Here is a 19335-nt window from a genome sequence, read left to right as displayed (position 1 = left end):
TCTAGATCTGTCAGCAGCCTTTGACATGGTCGATCACGAACTCCTGGACCACCGCCTTGCCGACGTGGGGATCCAGGGCACAGTCCTTCAATGGCTGCGCTCGTTTTTCTCTGGTCGGGGACAGAGGGTGGCGCTTGGGGGGGAATTGTCATCACGCCACTCCTTGGTGTGTGGAGTGCCTCAGGGTGCAATTCTCTCCCCGATGCTTTTTAACATCTTTATGCGCCCCCTCGCCCAGCTTGTCCGGAGTTTTGGGCTGGGTTGCCATCAGTATGCTGATGACACCCAACTCTATCTGTTGATGGATGGCCATCCTGACTCGGCCCCAGACACACTGACCAGATGTCTGGAAGCTGTGGCTGGATGGTTACGTGGGAGCCGGTTGAAGTTAAATCCTTCGAAGACAGAGGTCCTCTGGCTGGGGCGGGACGATATGGGATCGAGGGGGCAACTCCCATCTCTTGCGGGGGTGCAATTAGTGCCAGCACCGTCCGTTAAGAGTTTGGGTGTAATCTTCGATACCTCCCTCTCTATGGAGTCGCAGATTACAGCTATAACAAAGGCGGCATTTTTTCATCTCCGCCAAGCTAAGCAGTTGGCCCCTTATCTCTCTCGTCCTGACCTAGCCACTGTGATCCATGCGACGGTCACCTCCAGACTGGATTATTGTAACTCGCTCTACGTGGGGCTGCCCTTGAGACTGACCCAGAAACTCCAGCGGGTGCAGAATGCCGCGGCGAGACTCCTTATGGGGTCTTCGCTGCGAGAGCACATTCATCCGGTATTATACCAGCTGCACTGGCTCCCGGTGGAGTACAGGATCAGGTTTAAGGTGCTGGTTTTAACCTTTAAAGCCCTATACGGCCTAGGACCCTCGTACCTACGGGACCGCCTCTCCTGGTATGCCCCACAGAGAAACCTACGGTCTGCAAATAATAACATCCTCAAGGTCCCAGGCCTCAGAGAGGTTAGGCTGGCCTCAACTAGAGCCAGGGCCTTCTCGGCTGCAGCTCCAAACTGGTGGAATGCTCTGTCAAAAGAGACTAGGGCCCTGCGGGACCTGACATCTTTCCGCAGGGCCTGCAAGACAGAGTTGTTCCGCCAGGCCTTTGGTCAGGGCGCAGCCTGACTCCCTCCTCTGGCAACCTGCACATAATTCTGCTTAATTGGTTGCCATCAATTTGATTTAATTAATTTTTATAATGAAATATTTTTAGATTGTGTGATTATTTGATTGATTATTTTATTGTTGTTAGCCGCCCTGAGCCCGGCTTTGGCTGGGGAGGGCGGGATATAAATAAAATTTATTATTATTATTATTATTATTATTATTATTATTATTATTCCTTTCTTTCCCCTTCCAATTTTTTTTATTTATTTTCCAAATTTATAGAAAACATATCAACAAATATAAAAAGAAAACATCATTTCTATCCAACATGTTGGATAGAAATTAAGTGGTTTTCAGCTGTAAATATGAAAAATGGATTATTAATAGGTAAAAATTCAACGTTACAATATTTTAGGATTAAAGACTAGGATAAACAAAGAGGGTAAGGATTTGCTGAACCAACAAACTGAACTGGAATACAAAAAAGGGAGGCGTGAGGAGGTCCGGGAAATAAGCTAATGAAAAATAAGTAATGGAAAGAATGAGTTGTTTTTAACCATTTTTATTTTGTAGTTTCTAATTTTTTTATTTTTACTTTGTAATACTTTGAAAATCTTAATAAATATCTTATATATATAAAAAGAAAACATCAAAAACCAAACAAACGAACATAGATCCTGACTGTAATAATTCCTCTTTTGTTAACATTATTAGGTGACTTCCTCAAATCCCCCTGGCTGAGTTTCCATATATATCATTGTAGCAGTTTTCCAAAACTATTTTCACATAAAATTTACATAGTCAATTAACATCTTTCTTTCTTTTCATTTTAACTTTAAACACATTATTCTATAACATCCCATATTTAAATCCTAGGCCAATCTGATACTTGCAAGCAATTCTATTTAGATTATCTTAGCATATTTAGATAAATAGTCTTTAATTTTCTTCCATTCCTCCTGGTACTCCTCCTCCTTCTGGTCGCAGACTCTTCCGGTCAGGTCGGCTAGCTCCCAAAAGTCCATCATCTTCATCTGCCATTCCTCCACTGTTGGTACGTCTTGTAATTTCCAATTTTTGGCCAACAAAATTCTAGCTGCCGTTGTGGCATACAAAAACAATCTGACATCTTTCTTGGGCAATTCCAAACCTGTTATTCCAAGTAGAAAGGCTTCTGGTTTCTTGATAAATGTATATTTCAACATTTTTTTCAATACATTATAAATCTTTCCCCAGAAGTCTTTCACCTTCTTTTTCTTTGCATTTCCAACATAGATTATCACTTTTATGGTAGATCTTTGCTAGTTTTACAGAGGTTAAGTACACTTGATGGGTGTTTGGTGGAGGGCAAGGGGAACCATGGGGCAGGGTCCAGGATGCTCAGATTGCTGCTATCAGACATCCCCTTCCATGATGTAACCATGTTGGATGAGTGATGTAGTTTGGGGGGGGTGTAACATGGGGGTTAGGTAAAGGTAAAGGGACCCCTGACCATTAGGTCCAGTCGTGACCAACTCTGGGGTTGCGGCGCTCATCTCACTTTATTGGCCGAGGGAGCCGGCGTACAGCTTCTGGGTCATGTGGCCAGCAGGACTAAGCCGCTTCAGGCAAACCAGAGCAGTGCATGGAAACGCCGTTTACCTTCCCGCCAGACCAGTACCTATTTATCTACTTGCACTTTGACGTGCTTTCAAACTTCTAGGTTGGCAGGAGCAGGGACCGAGCAACGGGAGCTCACCCCGTCGCTGGGATTCGAACCACTGACCTTCTGATCGGCAAGCCCTAGGCTCTGTGGTTTAACCCACAGCGCCACCCAGCTAATAAAAGTTTGGGTTCTCTTTTGTTCGGGGCTTCCACCTTGTTCCACCTTGTGACAGATGGGAGTCCTGTCACAACAGTCTTCAATCAAGACCAAGCCTACTGGCTGCTGTTTTGCTCTGGTATTCCTGGCTGGTGTCCTTGTTTTTTTGTCCAAGGGAGCCCTCAGATTTCTCCATTAACAGTTGAGAGGAACAGGGGACGCGACTTAGAGCATGCCACTCTGTTGTTCCAGTAGCGACTGCAGGAACTGAGAGAGAATTGCCTAGGATTTCAGACCAGGAGCTAGAGGCTGCCAACGGGGACTGGACCCGGGGCATTCTAGATGCAAGGCAGGTGCGCTCTCCCACCCATCCCACCTTTGCCCAGACTTTCGTGGAATATTCCACCTCGCCTCCCTGCACCGTCCTCCTCTTCTGTTTTTCCTTCTTCCTGCACACCCCCCCCCCTCGAAGCTGCTGAGTTGCTCTTCTTATTTGCAAGGAGGCAGAGAGGCTGTCAGAACCTGTCCCCTGGGTAGCCATCCCTCCCCTTCTCCCCCTCTCCCCGCGCCCAGGCAGATGGCCCAGAACTAGCCTGTCTGCCTGCCTGGCCGGAAAGAAACGGCTAATGTTAAGTGACCTACTTACGATGCGGAACGCAGCCATGTTGCCTGCACGCCTCTCCAAATCCCAGTTGCAGGCGTGGGAACGCACAACTCCGGAGGCTGTGTTGATGCGAGGCGGTGGGGAGGGAGGCAGGCCAGGAATGGGGGAGACCCGGTCGCCCGGCCTCAGAAAAGGGCATTGTGGAGTTGGAAAATGTCCAGGGAGAAGTCGTTCCTCTCCTCTCTTGTGATGTGAGACACCAATGCGGGCATCCAGGCAGGAGAGTGAAAAGGGAACTCTCCCTTTGAGCAGGGTACAATGGATTTGTGGATCTCTCTGCCACAAGATGGGACGCGGGTGGCACTGTGGGTTAAACCACAGAGCCTAGGACTTGCCGATCCGAAGGCCGGCGGTTCAAATCCCCGCGACGGGGTGAGCTCCCGTTGCTCGGTCCCAGCTCCTGCCAACCTAGCAGTTTGAAAGCACGTCAAAGTGCAAGTAGATAAATAGGTACCGCTCTGGCAGGAAGGTAAACGGTGTTTCCGTGCGCTGCTCTGGTTCGCCAGAAGCAGCTTAGTCAATCTGGCCATATGACCTGGAAGCTGTACGCCGGCTCCCTCGGCCAGTAAAGCGAGATGAGCGCCACAACCCCAGAGTTGGCCACGACTGGACCTAATGGTCAGGGGTCCCTTTACCTTTACCTGCCACAAGATGCATGAGGCTTATACTAATAATAACAATAAAAAAAAATATTTATACCCCGCCCTCCCCAGCCAAGACCTGGCTCAGGGCGGCTAACAACCGATATAAAAACAAATTGATTGAAATACAACTTGGAAAACCAGATTAAAATATAACTTTAAAACATTAAAACTTAGAGAGATGTTGATGGCTCTAGCTTGTCTCACCCCCGGTACAGGTTCATGAAGGGGTGGCTAAACTGATCGAGGGTTATGGAGAGACTCTGCAAGGAGGAAAGGTTATAGCACTTGGGAATTCTGTAGCTAAGAGAAAAAGCATCTTCTTCTGCGATCCCTTGTAGCTGAGCAAGATTGTCTTCCATAAACACGGTTTTAACAGTGTGTCCGTAAGTGGCTGTGGAGGCCAATTCTGGACCCACACGTCCTTCCACAGTGGGGACATTGGTTTCCTGGCGGGAGTTGATCACAGTGAGGGTTTGCCAAGCATGCCTTCCTCTTAGGGCAGGCACGGCCAAACTTGGCCCTCCAAATATATAACAATATACTGAGATTCCTCTGAATCTCAGGACTCCCCCCCACCCCACCCCTGGAGTCCCATTTTAAACATTTAAAACCGCATCTTTTTCCAAACTTTTAACTTTTACATCAATCTATATTATCCATGGTAATTGTTACCCTGCAAGTGAAATCAAAATCCGGCCAGTGTTTCCATCTGCTTACAGTGGTCTCTTAGATAAGTTATAAATATTCCCCATTCTTTTCTAAAGTTTTTGTCCTCTTAGTTCCTGAGTTTTCGAGTCAGCCGCTCTTTAACTCTCTCAGCAACCTGCAGAAAAACTTGAATTGCCTTTTGCTCCAATTCAGCATTAAAGAGCAGTTTTTCCTGGGGAAAGTGATGGTGTAACAACAACAACAACAACAACAACAACAACAACAAGATAAGAAAGGGTTATTTTGTATGCAATAGCTGCAGCTAGACTTCTATAGTGGTACCTCAGGTTAAATACTTAATTCGTTCAGGAGGTCTGTACTTAACCTGAAACTGTTCTTAACCTGAAACACCACTTTAGCTAATGGGGCCTCCTGCTGCCGCCGCCGTGCGATTTCTGATCATCCTGAAGCAAAGTTCTTAACCTGAAGCACTATTTCTGGGTTAGCGGAGTCTGTAACCTCAATCGTATGTAACCTGAAGCGTATATAACCCGAGGTACCACTGTACTTGCAAAGAATTGGAACGGAAACACCATACCCACAAAAGAGGACTGGATTTGTAAATTATCTTAATTTATTGATATGGCGAGAGTAACAGCAGCCATAAGGTACCAGACAAATCAGAAACTGAAGGCAGAATGGAAATGCTATGTAGAGTACATGACTAAACACTGGTCTAAGGACAAAATGTTGGTATGTATGGATTAAGCTTGTAAAGGAAAATAAGAAAAATTTAACTATACAGTCATACCTTGGGTTAAAGTTGCTTCAGGTTGTGTGTTTTCAGGTTGCGTCTTGCGGCAACCCGGAAGTAACAGAACGCGTTACTTCCAGGTTTTGCCTTTCGCGCATGCGCAGACGCTCAAAATGACATCACGCGCATGTGCAGAAGTGGCAAATCGCAACACATGCATGCACAGACGCGGGTTATGTTCTGCTCATGTTGTGAATGGAGCTCCAGAACGGATCCCTTTTGCAACCAGAGGTACCACTGTATTAAGAACATTAACGTTAAGATATATAAGATGCAATATACAAAAAGAGCTATAAGTTTAAGAGACTACAAGCTGTGGGAGAGGGAAGAAGAAGAAGAAGAAGAAGAAGGAGGAGGAGGAGGAGGAGGGAAGTTTGGATTTGATATCCCGCTTTATCACTACCCGAAGGAGTCTCAAAGCGGCTAACATTCTCCTTTCCCTTCCTCCCCCACAACAAACACTCTGTGAGGTGAGTGGGGCTGAGAGACTTCAGAGAAGTGTGACTGGCCCAAGGTCACCCAGCAGCTGCATGTGGAGGAGCGGAGACGCGAACCCGGTTCCCCAGATTACGAGTCTACCGCTCTCAACCACTACACCACACTGGCTCAGGAGTGTATTATTTTCTTTTTCCCTCATTTGTGTTTATGTATGTGAGATTGTCAAATGTCTGTTTGTTTGTCTATTTTTGAAAATAATTTTAATAATAATAATAATAATACAACAACGCTTGGCCACAAACCAGGAAGGTGCGGACCTGTGCCTAGATGGCGTGGGGTAAAAGGTAAGTTTGGATGAGCCCTGATAACTCCTTTTCTCTCTCTCTCCCCCTATCTCAGAATGATCCCTTCGTCCAGCAAAGCCTTCCTGGTGAAGGACCTGGCCTCCGGGCGGGACTACAACTTGTGTGTTCTGGCGGTCTACAATGACGGGGTGACGTCTCTGACGGCCACCCGCAGCCTGGGCTGCGTGCAGTTCAGCACCCCACAGGACGCCCCCCAGTGCCACTCGCTTCACACCCAGTTCCTGGGGGGCACCATGATCATCATCATCGGGGGCATCATCGTGGCCTCCGTCCTGGTCTTCATCATCATCCTCATGATCCGGTACAAAGTCTACAGCGGGCAGGAGGAGCACAAGAAAGCCAAAGTCAGCAACGTCTACTCGCAGACCAACGGGAACCAGCCCCACGGAGCCGGCCTGCCCTGCTCGGCCTCCAGACCCGAGGGGTGGGGGGTCGCGGACGGCTCGGGGGCCGCCCGGGTGCGGAGGGACTGCAGCGTGGTGGCCTTGGGCAAGGACAGCGAGAAAGGCCCCAGGAGCCACCCCTTGGAGACGGGGGCCGAGGAGGCGCCGTCTCCCCGGAGAAGGAGGTGGTCACGGACTAATGTGGACCTCCATAGCAACCCATCTGGGCCTGGGGGAGAGGTGTCGAGAGCAGAAGAGCAAGGTAAGCGAGTCGGGAATGTTCAGGGTGGCAGGAGAGGATATGTTGTTTATTCATATCCTTCCTAACTTGCGCTAGCAAGTTCCTTTACTTAGAGTTTACATCCCCCTTTTTACATGAACAGCAGATAACTGGTTGCAGGCTCGTGTGAGCCTCTCACTATTATACAATCTAGTCTGTCTCAGATTGAATTGTACGTTCCTGGCAAGTTCCCTCGAATCCCTCTTAAAAGAAAAAAAAAACACCACAGTCTTATTCATTAGCAGAGTTTACATTCCCCTTTTTACAAGCGCAGCAGATAGCTGGTTGCAGGCTCGTGTGAGCCTCTCACTGTTATACAATTCAGTCTGTCTCAGATTGAATTGTACATTTCTGGCAAGTTCCCTCGAATCCCTCTTAAAAGAATAAAGACACTACAGTCTTATTCACAAGCAATAAAAATAAAGTTTACTCACAATCAGACACAGCACAGTGTTATCCCTGAAGGCAGGCTTTAGGCTTAAAGTTTGTTGTTGTTTAGTTGTGTTTGGCTCTTTGTGACCCCCTGGACCAGAGCACGCCAGGCACTCCTGTCTTCCACTGCCTCCCGCAGTTTGGTCAAACTCATGCTGGTAGCTTCGAGAACACTGTTCCACCATCTCGTCCTCCGTCGTCCCCTTCTCCTTGTGCCCTCCATCTTTCCCAACATCAGGGTCTTCTCTTCTCATGAGGTGGCCAAAGTCTTGGAGCCTCAGCTTCAGGATCTGTCCTTCCAGTGAGCACTCAGGGCTGATTTCCTTCGGAATGGATAGGTTTGCCTAAAGTTACAAATGTATAAAAACAGGTTTACCCCGTAAGGGAGATGACCAGAGGGACTGCTTGGCTGGCAGCCAGCAGTACATCCCAGGAAGTTCGCAGAACGAAAAGGAGATGGAAAAAAGAGAGAGGGGTGCTGCAAATGTGCAAATGTAGATAGATAAAACTTTATTTGCATTAGCCAATGGCCATAGCAACAGTAAAACATTACAGTATGCGCAGAAAAGGGAATTTGATATAAGAGCACAATTTAAAGTCCTGAATCAGCCGTCAGTCAGTAGCCATTATTCTGATTGCCCCTGCTATGAACCTAGTAACCTTTGCTGTTATCTGCTCATTTTGATCTGATAGAAGAAAGGAGATTGTGGCAGTGGTTGAGCGCCCTGGGATGGTTAGGACGAGTGGGGTGATGATCTCGTTCCTCAGGTCTTCGTAGAGAGCGCAAGACAGGAGGAGGTGTGCTGCTGTTTCGGTGCTACTGTCTCCACAGGGGCAAAGACGTTTCTCAGGCGGGATCTTTTGGAATCCACCCTCAAGTACCGCAGGAGAGGGGTGCTGTGTGACTCGTCCTTTTGTTACCTGGACAGGTTAGGTCACGCCCACCTTCTATCATATGCAAGAGGAAGGATGCTCCAGGCCAGGAGGAACAGGAAGTTTCGACTGGCTGGACCAAACATTCCCTCCTCGCATGTCTTCTCTAGCATTACAAGGAATGTTGTACTTGTCTGCCTCTCATGGATCACATCCCACAGGGAAGAGGGTTGCAGGTTTGGGGCAGGCCCCGAGTCGGCCTCTCCGAGCGAGGAGCAGGCAGTGGGGGGGGGGGTGTTATCTGTATCAGCGGTGACATTAAGGCAGCAAGACATTCCTCACGGTCTTGTTAGACGTGTAGGGATGTGAATAGGTGCCAGGAAAGGATCTGTTTCTTAGATAATTATCCTTCCTTCCTTGCGCTTGTAAGTTCAGCAGGGTGCATCGCTTTTCAGCTTAAAAGGGAAGCTTGCATAGGATAGTTTTAGCCTTTTAGTCTGTGAAACCCAGGATGCTATGTTTGCCATGTGGGAATGTTGCAGATAGTAGGATTATCCTTCCTCACTCACTACATTGAGCTGGTAGCAGAGTACATTCCCCTGTATATTGCTGGAAGCTAGTTGGTAGATTCGTTTGAATCTCTCTTGTCCAGATTGGATTATTCCTGGTAAATTCCCCTTTATTCCCTCTTAAAAACAATAAGGACACAACCGTCTTCTTTAAAAGTAATGATGAGAAGTTTACTTACATTCAGTTCACAGTATGATCCTGAAGGCAGGCTTTAGCTTGTAGTTACCTCTCCATTCTTAAGAAAATCAGCCCTGAGTGCTCCCTGGAAGGACAGATCCTGAAGCTGAGGCTCCAAGACTTTGGCCACCTCATGAGAAGAGAAGACTCCCTGGAAAAGACCCTGATGGTGGGAAAGATGGAGGGCACAAGGAGAAGGGGATGACAGAGGATGAGATGGTTGGACGGTGTTCTCGAAACTACCAGCATGAGTTTGAGCAAACTGCGGGAGGCAGTGGAAGACAGGAGTGCCTGGCGTGCTCTGGTCCAGGGGGTCACAAAGAGTCAAACTAAATGACTAAACAACAACAACACAGAGTGTGAATTTATCCCATATGGGGATTGAGCCCGTGTACTGCTGGCTGAGAGCCAGCAGACAGCAAAAGAACACCTGGAGAAGAAATCAAGAGCTTGAAGAGAAGGCAGATGGCTGTGTGACCAGTCCTTTTATGGGGTCTCCCAGGGTCACACGCCCATCTACCTGGTCACAGGCAGGGGATGGGTGCTCCAGACCAGGTGTGACAGGAAGTCCTCCTGGCTGCAGTAACATCCCCCTGTGTGTCCACTTTGGGCAAACAGGAAATGTTGTACTTGATTTCTACAGTGATGTGACATCCCACATGCCATACACCAAATTCCCCAGACATGTCTGGGATTCTAATGATGGAATTAGCATCGGGGGGGGGGGGATTTCTGGAAATCAGCAAAACTTCCAGGTTTTTTTTTGAAACTTTCCCAAGAAAATCGCAACAATTTGCCCCAAAAAAGCTGAATAACTTTTTGTGTCTGGATTTTTTTACTTCTTGAAATATGGCAACCCGAAGGCAGGCTGGATTTTCCTGGTCTCTTTCCCCCCTCCCCACCTTTCCGCCCCTTAGAACAACAATTGCACCAACAGCCATGTAAAAGGTAAAAATAACCTTTGCTCACTCAGAATACTTGTTGGAGAGTAACAGATGCAGCAGCTCATTTCGGGTAAGCTTAAAATGGTAATTCAGTTACAAAGAAATGCTTTAATCTTGCTTAAGATGGAGGCCGAGCCTTAACATTTGTTCTCACGTGTCTGGCTTGATGATTTGGTGAAGAGTGGAAGGACGCGGGTGGCGCTGTGGATTACACCACAGAGCCTAGCGCTTGCCGATTAGAAGGTCGGCGGTTCGAATCCCCGCGCTGGGGTGAGCTCCCGTTGCTCGGTCCCTGCTCCTGCCAACCTAGCAGTTTGAAAGCACGTCAAAGTGCAAGTAGATAAATAGGTACCCCTCCGGCGGAAAGGTAAACGGCGTTTCCGTGTGCTGCTCTGGTTCACTAGAAGCGGCTTAGTCCTGCTGGCCACATGACCCGGAAGCTGTACGCCGGCTCCCTTGGCCAATAAAGCGAGATGAGCGCCACAACCCCAGAGTCGGCCACGACTGGACCTAATGGTCAGGGGTCCCTTTACCTTTACCTTTAAGAGAAGAAAAGACAGGTAAGAAAATATAGATAGCTATGCCCTCCTCCTGTCAGGGACATTCTCATAGAATTCCCTCTACCAAACTTACAGGAAAAACCTGTGAGCTTCAGCTCCTGTCATGTGCCTATCTAGCAAATGTGCACTGTTGGTTTAACTGCATTGTAAATGCCAAAAGGACGCGGGTGACGCTGTGGTCTAAACCACTGAGCCTCGTGGGCTTGCCAATCAGAAGGTTGGCGGTTCAAATCCGCACAACAGGGTGAGCTCCCGTTGCTCGGTCCCTGCTCCTGCCAACCTAGCAGTTCGAAAGCACACCAGTTCAAGTAGATAAACAGGTACTGCTGTGGCGGGAAGATAAACTGTGTTTCCGTGCACTCTGATTTCCGTCACGGTGTCCCGTTGCGCCAGAAGCGGTTTGGTCCTGCTGGCCACATGACCCGGAAAGTTGTCTGCGGACAAATGTTGGCTCCCTCGGCCTGAAAAGTGAGCTGAGGGCCGCATCCCATAGTCACCTTGGACTGGACTTAACCGTCCAGGGGTCCTTTACCTTATTGTATACCGTATTTTTCGCTCCATAAGAAACACTTTTTTCTTCCTAAAAAGTAAGGGGAAATGTCTGTGTGTCTTATGGAGCAAATGTGTGGTCCCTGGAGCCAAATTGCCCAGGAGCAAAAAGCAGATCGTGCTTTTTTCTTTTTGAAAGAGGGAAGTGGGTGTTGAAACAAAGCCGCTGATCATTTGCCGATCGGGGAGAGAGATAAGGGACGCTAGAGGTAAAGGAGGCTGCCTGGGAGGGGAGAGGTAAAGACAGCAAACTTGCAAGGAGAGGAGACAGGAAGGCTAAAGCAATGAGGAGAGAAATTAGAAGAAAAGGAGGAGCAAAAAACTGCTCCAGCTAAGGAAAAGACACTAAGGCAAACAAGAGGGAAGGGAATATTGAAAGGAAACAGCTGATCGGTGGGATCGGGAGGGAGATAAGGGAGCTAGCGAGGCTGCCTGGGAGAGGGAAGGTAAAAGCCCATGGATCCTCAGGATTTTTACATTGGGTCACCCCAAATGGTAAGAGGGAGAAAATGGCGAGGAGGACGTATTGGAAGATGAAAGGGCAACAGGACTTGGTGAGCGGGGAGAGTCTGTGGCAGAGAGAAGTTCAGAATCAGAGGCAGAAGCAGAGGCTGGAGAGGAGAGAGGCCAAGAGGCAGGGAGGAGTCTGGCTGGGGAAGAGTCAAAGGTGTCTCCCCCTCCTGCTGCAACAAGCTCCCCTCCCCTCTTGCCTCCCAGAACCAGGAGAGGCATGAAAAGGGTGGAGGAGAGGTTGGCTGCACGCAGGCGCAGTCTCCGCTTGTTTGGGGAAAGCCCTGGATAGGAGGGGACTTAGATGGCTGTGGAGAGGCTAGGCCTTTCAGTATCGGCAACTGATTTTCATGGAGGAATGAGCTGCTCTGCTCATTAGGCCTGACACTCAACCAAGTCTGTGGATATATATATATATATAAATTTATTTTGCTAATAAAGAATTAACTTCATCTTTGAACTATGTGCTTGCTGACCGGCACTCTCTTGTGACAGGAGAGGAGTCGCACTGTCTCTCACACGATTCTTTCTTGGTTCAGGGGGTTGGCAACCAGGAAACTCTGCCCAAAATTTGGCCCTCTTTGAATGGCTCTCTTCCCCTGGTCCCAAGGCAAGTGGTTTTGAACGGCTGGCTGCAATTGGAGATGTGTTATATGGCTGCTCCCTTTCCTTTTACACTTTCCTTCTCCTCCTTTCCCCGTTCTTCAGACCTTCCACGCACTGTTGTGGGAAAGGCATTCTCTCAGTTTTTGATGGCTGCATTCGACCTGCAGTGATATTGGGTTTCTTTCTCCTTTTTTTGATGACTGACATGCAACAGCATCCGGAGTTTGAGCACCCGACCGTGTGCAAAGTTTTATACGTGAATCCTGCCCAAACTATTCATGAGAGGCCTGCAAGTCGAAGCCTCTCAAACATTTGCATTTGTACATTTCCATTTGGGGGAAAATCAGGTTCAAAATCCGAATGTTTTTGCTTTTCCGTTGTGATTTTAAATACCTGCTGCTGGCTTGAGCATTTCACAGAACTGAATTTCTAGAAGCAATGCAGTTCTGCTTGTGAAGAGGGAAAGCCACACCAAAAGTAATAATAATAATAATAATAATAATAATAATAATAATAATAATAATAATAATAATAATAATAATTTATTTATATCCCGCCCTCCCCAGCCGAAGCCGGGATCAGGGCGGCTAACAACAATAAAATAGTACAACATACCAAAATCATTCATTATAAAATTAACTCAAATCAAACTGATGGTAACCACTGGGCCAGAGCTCTGCGAAGATTGCCAAAGGAGAGTGTTAGGCTGTGCCCTGACCAAAGGCCTGGTGGAACAGCTCTGTCTTGCAGGCCCTGCGGAAAGATGTCAAGTCCCACAGGGCCCTAGTCTCTTGTGACAGAGCGTTCCACCAGATCGGGGCCAGTACTGAAAAAGCCCTGGCTCTCGTTGAGGCCAGCCTAACCTCTCTGTGGCCTGAGATCTCCAAGATGTTTTTGTTTGAAGACCGTAAGGTCCTCGGTGGGACATACCAGGAGAGGCGGTCCCGTAGGTACGAGGGTCCTAAGCGTATAGGGCTTTAAAGGTTAAAAGCAGCACCTTGAACCTGATCCTGTACTCCACCGGGAGCCAGTGCAGCTGGTGTAGCACCGGGTGAATGTGCTCCCGCAGCGAGGACCCCGTGAGGAGTCTCGCCGCGGCATTCTGCACCCGCTGGAGTTTCTGGGTCAGTCTCAAGGGCAGCCCCACGTAGAGCGAGATACAATAATCCAGTCTGGAGGTGACCATCACGTGGATCACAGTGGCTAGGTCAGGGCGAGAGAGGTGAAGAGCCAACTGCTTAGCTTGTCAGAGATGAAAAAATGCCGCCTTTGTTATAGCTGCAATCTGCGCCTCCATGGAAAGGGAGGTGTCGAAGATTACACCCAAACTCTTAACGGACGGTGCTGGCACTAATTGCACCCCCGCAAGAGATGGGAGTTGCCCCCCCCCCAAATCCCATATCGTCCCGTCCCAGCCAAGGCAGTTTAATGAAAATTGGAGCTGATTGCAGCTGATTGAAATTGTTGCAAAGTGTAGAATTGGGGTGGGGTGAGGGCAGAGAGAAAATGGGATGTGATTCTTTGGCCGGGGATGGAAGAAGTGAGAAGGATAATAATAATAATAATAATAATAATAATAATAATAATAATAATAATTTATTATTTATACCCCGCCCATCTGGCTGGGCTTCCCCAGCCACTCTGGGCGGCTTCCAACTGAATATTAAAAACAGTACAGCTTCAAACATTAAAAACTTCCCTAAAGAGGGCTGCCTTCAGATGCCTTTTAAAAGTAAAATAGTTGTTTATTGCTTTGACATCTGCTGGGAGGGCGTTCCACAGGGCAGGTGCCACCACCAAGAAGGCCCTCTGCCTGCTTCCCTGTAACCTTACTTCTCGCAATGAGGGAACTGCCAGAAGGCCCTCGGAGCTGGATCTCAGTGACTGGGCTGAACGATGGGGGTGGTGACGCTCCTTCAGGTATACTGTGTCTTTGAGGCCGTTTAGGGCTTTAAAGGTCAGCACCAGCACTTTGAATTGTGCTCGGAAATGTACTGGGAGCCAATGCAGATCTCTCAGGACCGGTGTTATGTGGTCCCAGCGGCCGCTCCCAGTCACCAGTCTAGCTGCCGCATTCTGGATTAATTGCAGTTTCCGGGTCACCTTCAAAGGTAGCCCCACGTTGCAGTAGTCCAAGCGGGATAGACGAGGGGGAAGAGATCCCCGGGACTTATGGACCAGAAACTTGATGTTTGTATGGCTTTCTGGCTTGAAGATCTCTCTTGAACCTTTAATGGCTGTAAGGCAGGCAGATGTTCATCAGGTGCTGTTTCTTTAGTGTGCGAAGGGGGAGAAGCTGCAAGTCCAGCTTGCCAACCTGCCTGGCGCCCATCAGAGGAGCGGGTGTACCCTTCAAAGGGGGGGGGGCACCCAAGGCCTCTCCTCTAACACCCCCCCCCCGTTGTCTCTGTTCCGTGCAGATCCCCAGCTGATTCCACCTGCTGGCGAGAGGAAGAATGGCGGCGAATGGACGGACGTCAAGATCTGAGCTCCGTTTGGGGGCCCCCAGTGGGAACAAGGCATGGCCAGACCGGAGCCTGAGGTGGGAAGTTCTTTCTCTCTCTTTCCCCACATCCCATCCGCCACTGCAGAGGAATATTGCAGAGCGTAGTTGAACTGCGGAACTCATTGCCACAGGAGACAGCTATAGCCACCAGCCTGGGCGGCTTAAAAAGAGGATCAAACAAATCCATGGAAGAGGAGAGGGCTTATCAAAGGCTACTTGCCAGCAGGGTGGATTTAATTTAAATCAAATCGATTTAAATCGCGATTTAGATCACGTTTTAAATCACTCGTTAGTAAGGCTTGATTTAAATCTTTTTATTATTATTAAATCCGCAGGGATGTCTAGGCTGCGGATAGCAGCCTGCCGCCCGGCGGGAGGGGCGCCCTGAAGCAGAGCGCCCTGCCCGCCGGGCGGCAGGCTGCTATCTGCAGCGTGGGGAGCCTTGCCGGGAAGTCCGGCAAGGCTCCCCACGCTGCGGATGTCTGCCTGGCGAGGGGGGCGCTCTGCTTCAGGGCGCCCCGCCCGCCGGGCGGCAGGCTGCTATCTGCTGCGTGGGGAGCCTTGCCGGGACCTCCGGCAAGGCTCCCCACACTGCGGATGTCTGCCTGGCGAGGGGGGCGCTCTGATTTAGGGCGCCCCACCCGCCGGGCGGCAGGCTGCTATCCGCAGCCTAGACATCCCTGCCGGACCTCCCGTAGGGCTGCCTAGGCTGCGGATGTGTTCCTGAAGCCTGGAGAGCGAGAGGGGTCGGTGCGTACCGACCCCTCTCGCTCTCCAAGCTTCAGCAAAAGCCTGCATTCGCCCCATAGGAGGCACCCAGATTTCCCCTTCGTTTTTGGAGGGGAAAAAGTGCATCCTATAGGGCGAAAAATACGGTATATTTAGAAATGTTCTTTCCTCTGAAAGCATTTTATTTTTAAAAATCCGTTTTTTTTTAAAAAAAAAACTGATTAAAAAAACCGGATTAAAATAAAAAAGCCGTTTAATTTTTTTTAAAAAAATCTGATTAATTTTCGTTAAAAATACAATTTTTTATTTATATTTTTATTTATTGATTTTTATCCACCCTGCTTGCCAGGACGGCTGTTCTCTGCTTCCATGGTCAGAAGCACCGGTGCTTCTGCATCCCTGTTGCCAGAAGCCACAGGAGGGGAAGAGGGTCTTGTGTTCGAATCCTGTGGGTTTCCCATTGGGACATCTAATTGGCCACCATGAGCACGGAAGGCTGGACTTAGCTGGGCCTTTGGCCTGCGCTTGCAACCAGACTCTTCATAGTTTCTTATGGAGCCTCCAGGTCTCGGCGCAGTCTATCTGGAGCCCTTGGTTCTTAGGGGTATTTGGCCACTGTGAGAAGAGGAGGCTGGATTAGCTGAGCCATTCATCTGATCCCATGGTGTAGACTCTTCCTATATTTTCTTACGATGTTCCCCTTGGCTGGGATGGTCTTTTTCTTCCACGAGCGCAAATCCTATTTTTGCTTCCCACATCCATCCATTTTCGCAGCATAAATTTAGCAATCAAAGCCTTATTCCGTCCATCTTCCAAAGGCATTTATTAGGGACAGTCCCATGGTTTTTTCAGAAAATGCCATATTTTTAGTAATGCCATAGAATCACAGAATCGTAGAATTTTGTTCAACCCGATTTGTTGTGGTGAGTTGTATTTGTCCTGCGGAAGGGGGTAAATTCTCTACAGATGAGTTTTTTAAAACATTTAATGGGATGGATGTTCCCCAAGTGCGCAAGGGTTTTGCTATTCTGGGCAACAAAAAACCCGCCTGCGTGTCGTAGTGGTCAGATCGTGGGACTAGGACAGGGGTCAGCAACGTGCGGCCTGTGGGCCAGGTGCGGCCCACGAAGACCGTTTTACTGGCCCACGAGCCGCCCCTGAACCGAGTCGCCCGCTTGGTGAGTCCCCTGTGCACTGTGCTAAACCGGCCCGGCGTGGTGTGGGGACTCGCCGAACAGCGCCGGAAATCACGTCTGCGCATGTCCGGACACCCAAAATCGCTTCTGTGCAGGTGTGATTTTCGCTATCTGGGCATGCGCAGAAGCGATTTGCGGCACCATCAACATGCGCAGACACGATTTCCGGCATCGCGCTGCGCTGGTCCGGCCCACGGACGATCGCCGTGGGAGTGATCCAGCCCATGGCTGGTAAACTTTGCCACCCCTGAACTAGGACATGGGTAGGTAAACTAAGGCCTGGGGGCCGGATGCGGCCCAATCTCCTTCTAAATCCAGCCCACGGACGGTTCGGGAATCAGCGTGTTTTTACATGAGTAGAATGCGTCCTTTTATTTAAAATGCATCTCTGGGTTATTTGTGGAGCCTGCCTGGAGTTTTTACTTGAGTAGAATGCGTCCTTTTATTTAAAATGCATCTCTGGGTTATTTGTGGGGCACAGGAATTTGTTCTTTTTTTCCTCCAAAATATAGTCCAGCCCACCACGTGGTCTGAGGGTCGATGGACTGGCCCACAGCTGAAAAAAGTTGCTGACCCCTGTTATAAACAGCCACAGTATCCTAGGCACCTAAGCAAAGCCTGATGAGTCTAGTAACAGAATCACAGATTTGAAGAGTTGTTAGGGACCCCCAAAGGCCATCCATTCCAACCCCTGGCAACGCAGGAATCACAACTAGATCATACCAAACCCGCCAGGGACAGTCCCAGATTTACAGAAGCCGTCCTGGTTTCTGATTTGATCTGGGAATACCCCGCTTTCCTTTAGGATGTCCCTATTTTCGCCGGAGAAATGTTGGAGGGTATGGTACTGGAATCCTGCACTAGAATGTGCCACACAAACCTGCAACATCTGTCTGCCAGAGGAACATCAATATCTACAGATATCTTAAAATATATATATATATTTAAATGATATTTATTACTTTTTCAACATTTTCAACACAACACTACAAACAAAAAAGAAAAGAGAAAAAACAATACAAATACAATACAAAAACGCTACATGGACTAACAAAACAAAGCAAAAACCAACAAAAACAATTTAAAAACACCTCAAACATTTTCAATATCTTATATTTCATTCACTTATTTCCAGCGACCTCCTCACACCTCCCTTTTTGTCTTCCACTTCTATTAATTGTTTCAGCAATTCCTTTCCATCATACTCTGTTTTCTATCCTATAATTATCTTAACACATTCTTGCCTTATTTTTCCTTTAATTTTCTATTAATCTATTTATACTTAATTCCTTATGACATTTCTACTAAAGCCATATAACTTCATTCCAACATTTTTCTAACATTCCTTAATTTTACAATATTTCTATAAATAGTCTTTAAACTTTTTCCAATCTTCTTCCACCGACTCTTCTCCCTGGTCTCGGATCTTGCCAGTCATTTCCGCCAATTCCATATAATCCATCAACTTCGTCTGCCATTGTCCAACACTTCAGTGTTTTCAAGAAGCAGCCATTCTCTCAACCAGCAAAAGGCAGATGGTTCACAACGAAATTTAAAGGTCTGGCAGGGCAGGTCCACCTCCTTCTTTGGTATCCGTCAATATCTTAAGTTTTACTCGAGGCTTCCTGCCCTGCCAAACGACTCTAAAAACATCCCTCTGCCACCTCCTGAAACAATCCATCCCATCCAAAGCTTGCAATGTTTGAAACAAAAGCAACATCCCCAGCAACACAGCAGCCCTCATCCCCACCACAGAAATTCGGCCCAACAGTAACAACTTCTGATTTGTTGTTTTTTTGTTTTTTTAAAAAAATATTTATTAGAGTTTCCAATTTTTTACAAACAAAAAGAAAAAAGCAAACATTAAAAACACATAAATTTCACAACTTATTTTCTCGTAACATATTTCCCCGACCTCCTCATACCTCCCCTTCTTGTATATCCAGTTCAAATTATTTATACAGCAAATCCTTATCTCAAAGCATTATAGCTTAAAAAGAAAACACCTTACTTTCTCTCCAACATCTTGGATTATTATAACTTTAAATTCTTGCTTACAAAAAGAAAACCATTTTATCATATTCCTTTTACCATTACAGCTAGAAACCACTTAATTTCAATCCAACATCATTCAACATTCCTTAATTTTACAGTATTTTTGTAGATAGTCCTTAAATTTTTTCCAGTCTTCTTCTGCCGACTCTTCTCCCTGGTCACGGATTCTGCCCTGATTTGTCCATATTTCCAAATCCCCCTTCTCTTCAATCCAACATCCTTCACAGTTATCCTTAAACAGATTCACATTTTTGGCGGTCCAGATATCTTAAAATAAAAGGTAAAGGTAAAAGACCCCTGGATGGTTAAGTCCAGTCAAAGGTGAAATTCGTTCATTTCCCCCCCCCCAAAAAAAATAGTCCGCCCCCCCACAAGGTCTGAGGTACAGTGGACCGGCCCCCTGCTGAAAAAGTTTGCTGACCCCTGGACTAGGACATGGGAGGCCAGGGTTCGAATCCCACCCCTCTCAGCCATGAAATT

General features: G+C 47.8%; 1 protein-coding gene across 1 annotated transcript in view; it reads left to right on the top strand.

Annotated features, from left to right (window-relative positions):
* LOC308590349 (leucine-rich repeat and fibronectin type III domain-containing protein 1-like protein) overlaps positions 1 to 19335 on the top strand; it is a 70434-nt gene that overhangs the window by 45890 nt on the left and 5209 nt on the right. The window contains exons 3-4 of the mRNA XM_081200340.1: positions 6520 to 7130; positions 14790 to 14911. Of these exons, the coding sequence (XP_081056466.1) occupies positions 6520 to 7130; positions 14790 to 14857 (679 nt within the window). The 3' untranslated portion in view covers positions 14858 to 14911. The remainder of the gene's footprint in view (positions 1 to 6519; positions 7131 to 14789; positions 14912 to 19335) is intronic.

This window comes from Podarcis bocagei, assembly GCF_964188305.1.
Source record: "Podarcis bocagei genome assembly, chromosome: 7".
NCBI classification, from domain to species: Eukaryota; Metazoa; Chordata; class Lepidosauria; order Squamata; family Lacertidae; genus Podarcis; species Podarcis bocagei.
This window is presented reverse-complemented; position numbering and strand designations above follow the sequence as displayed.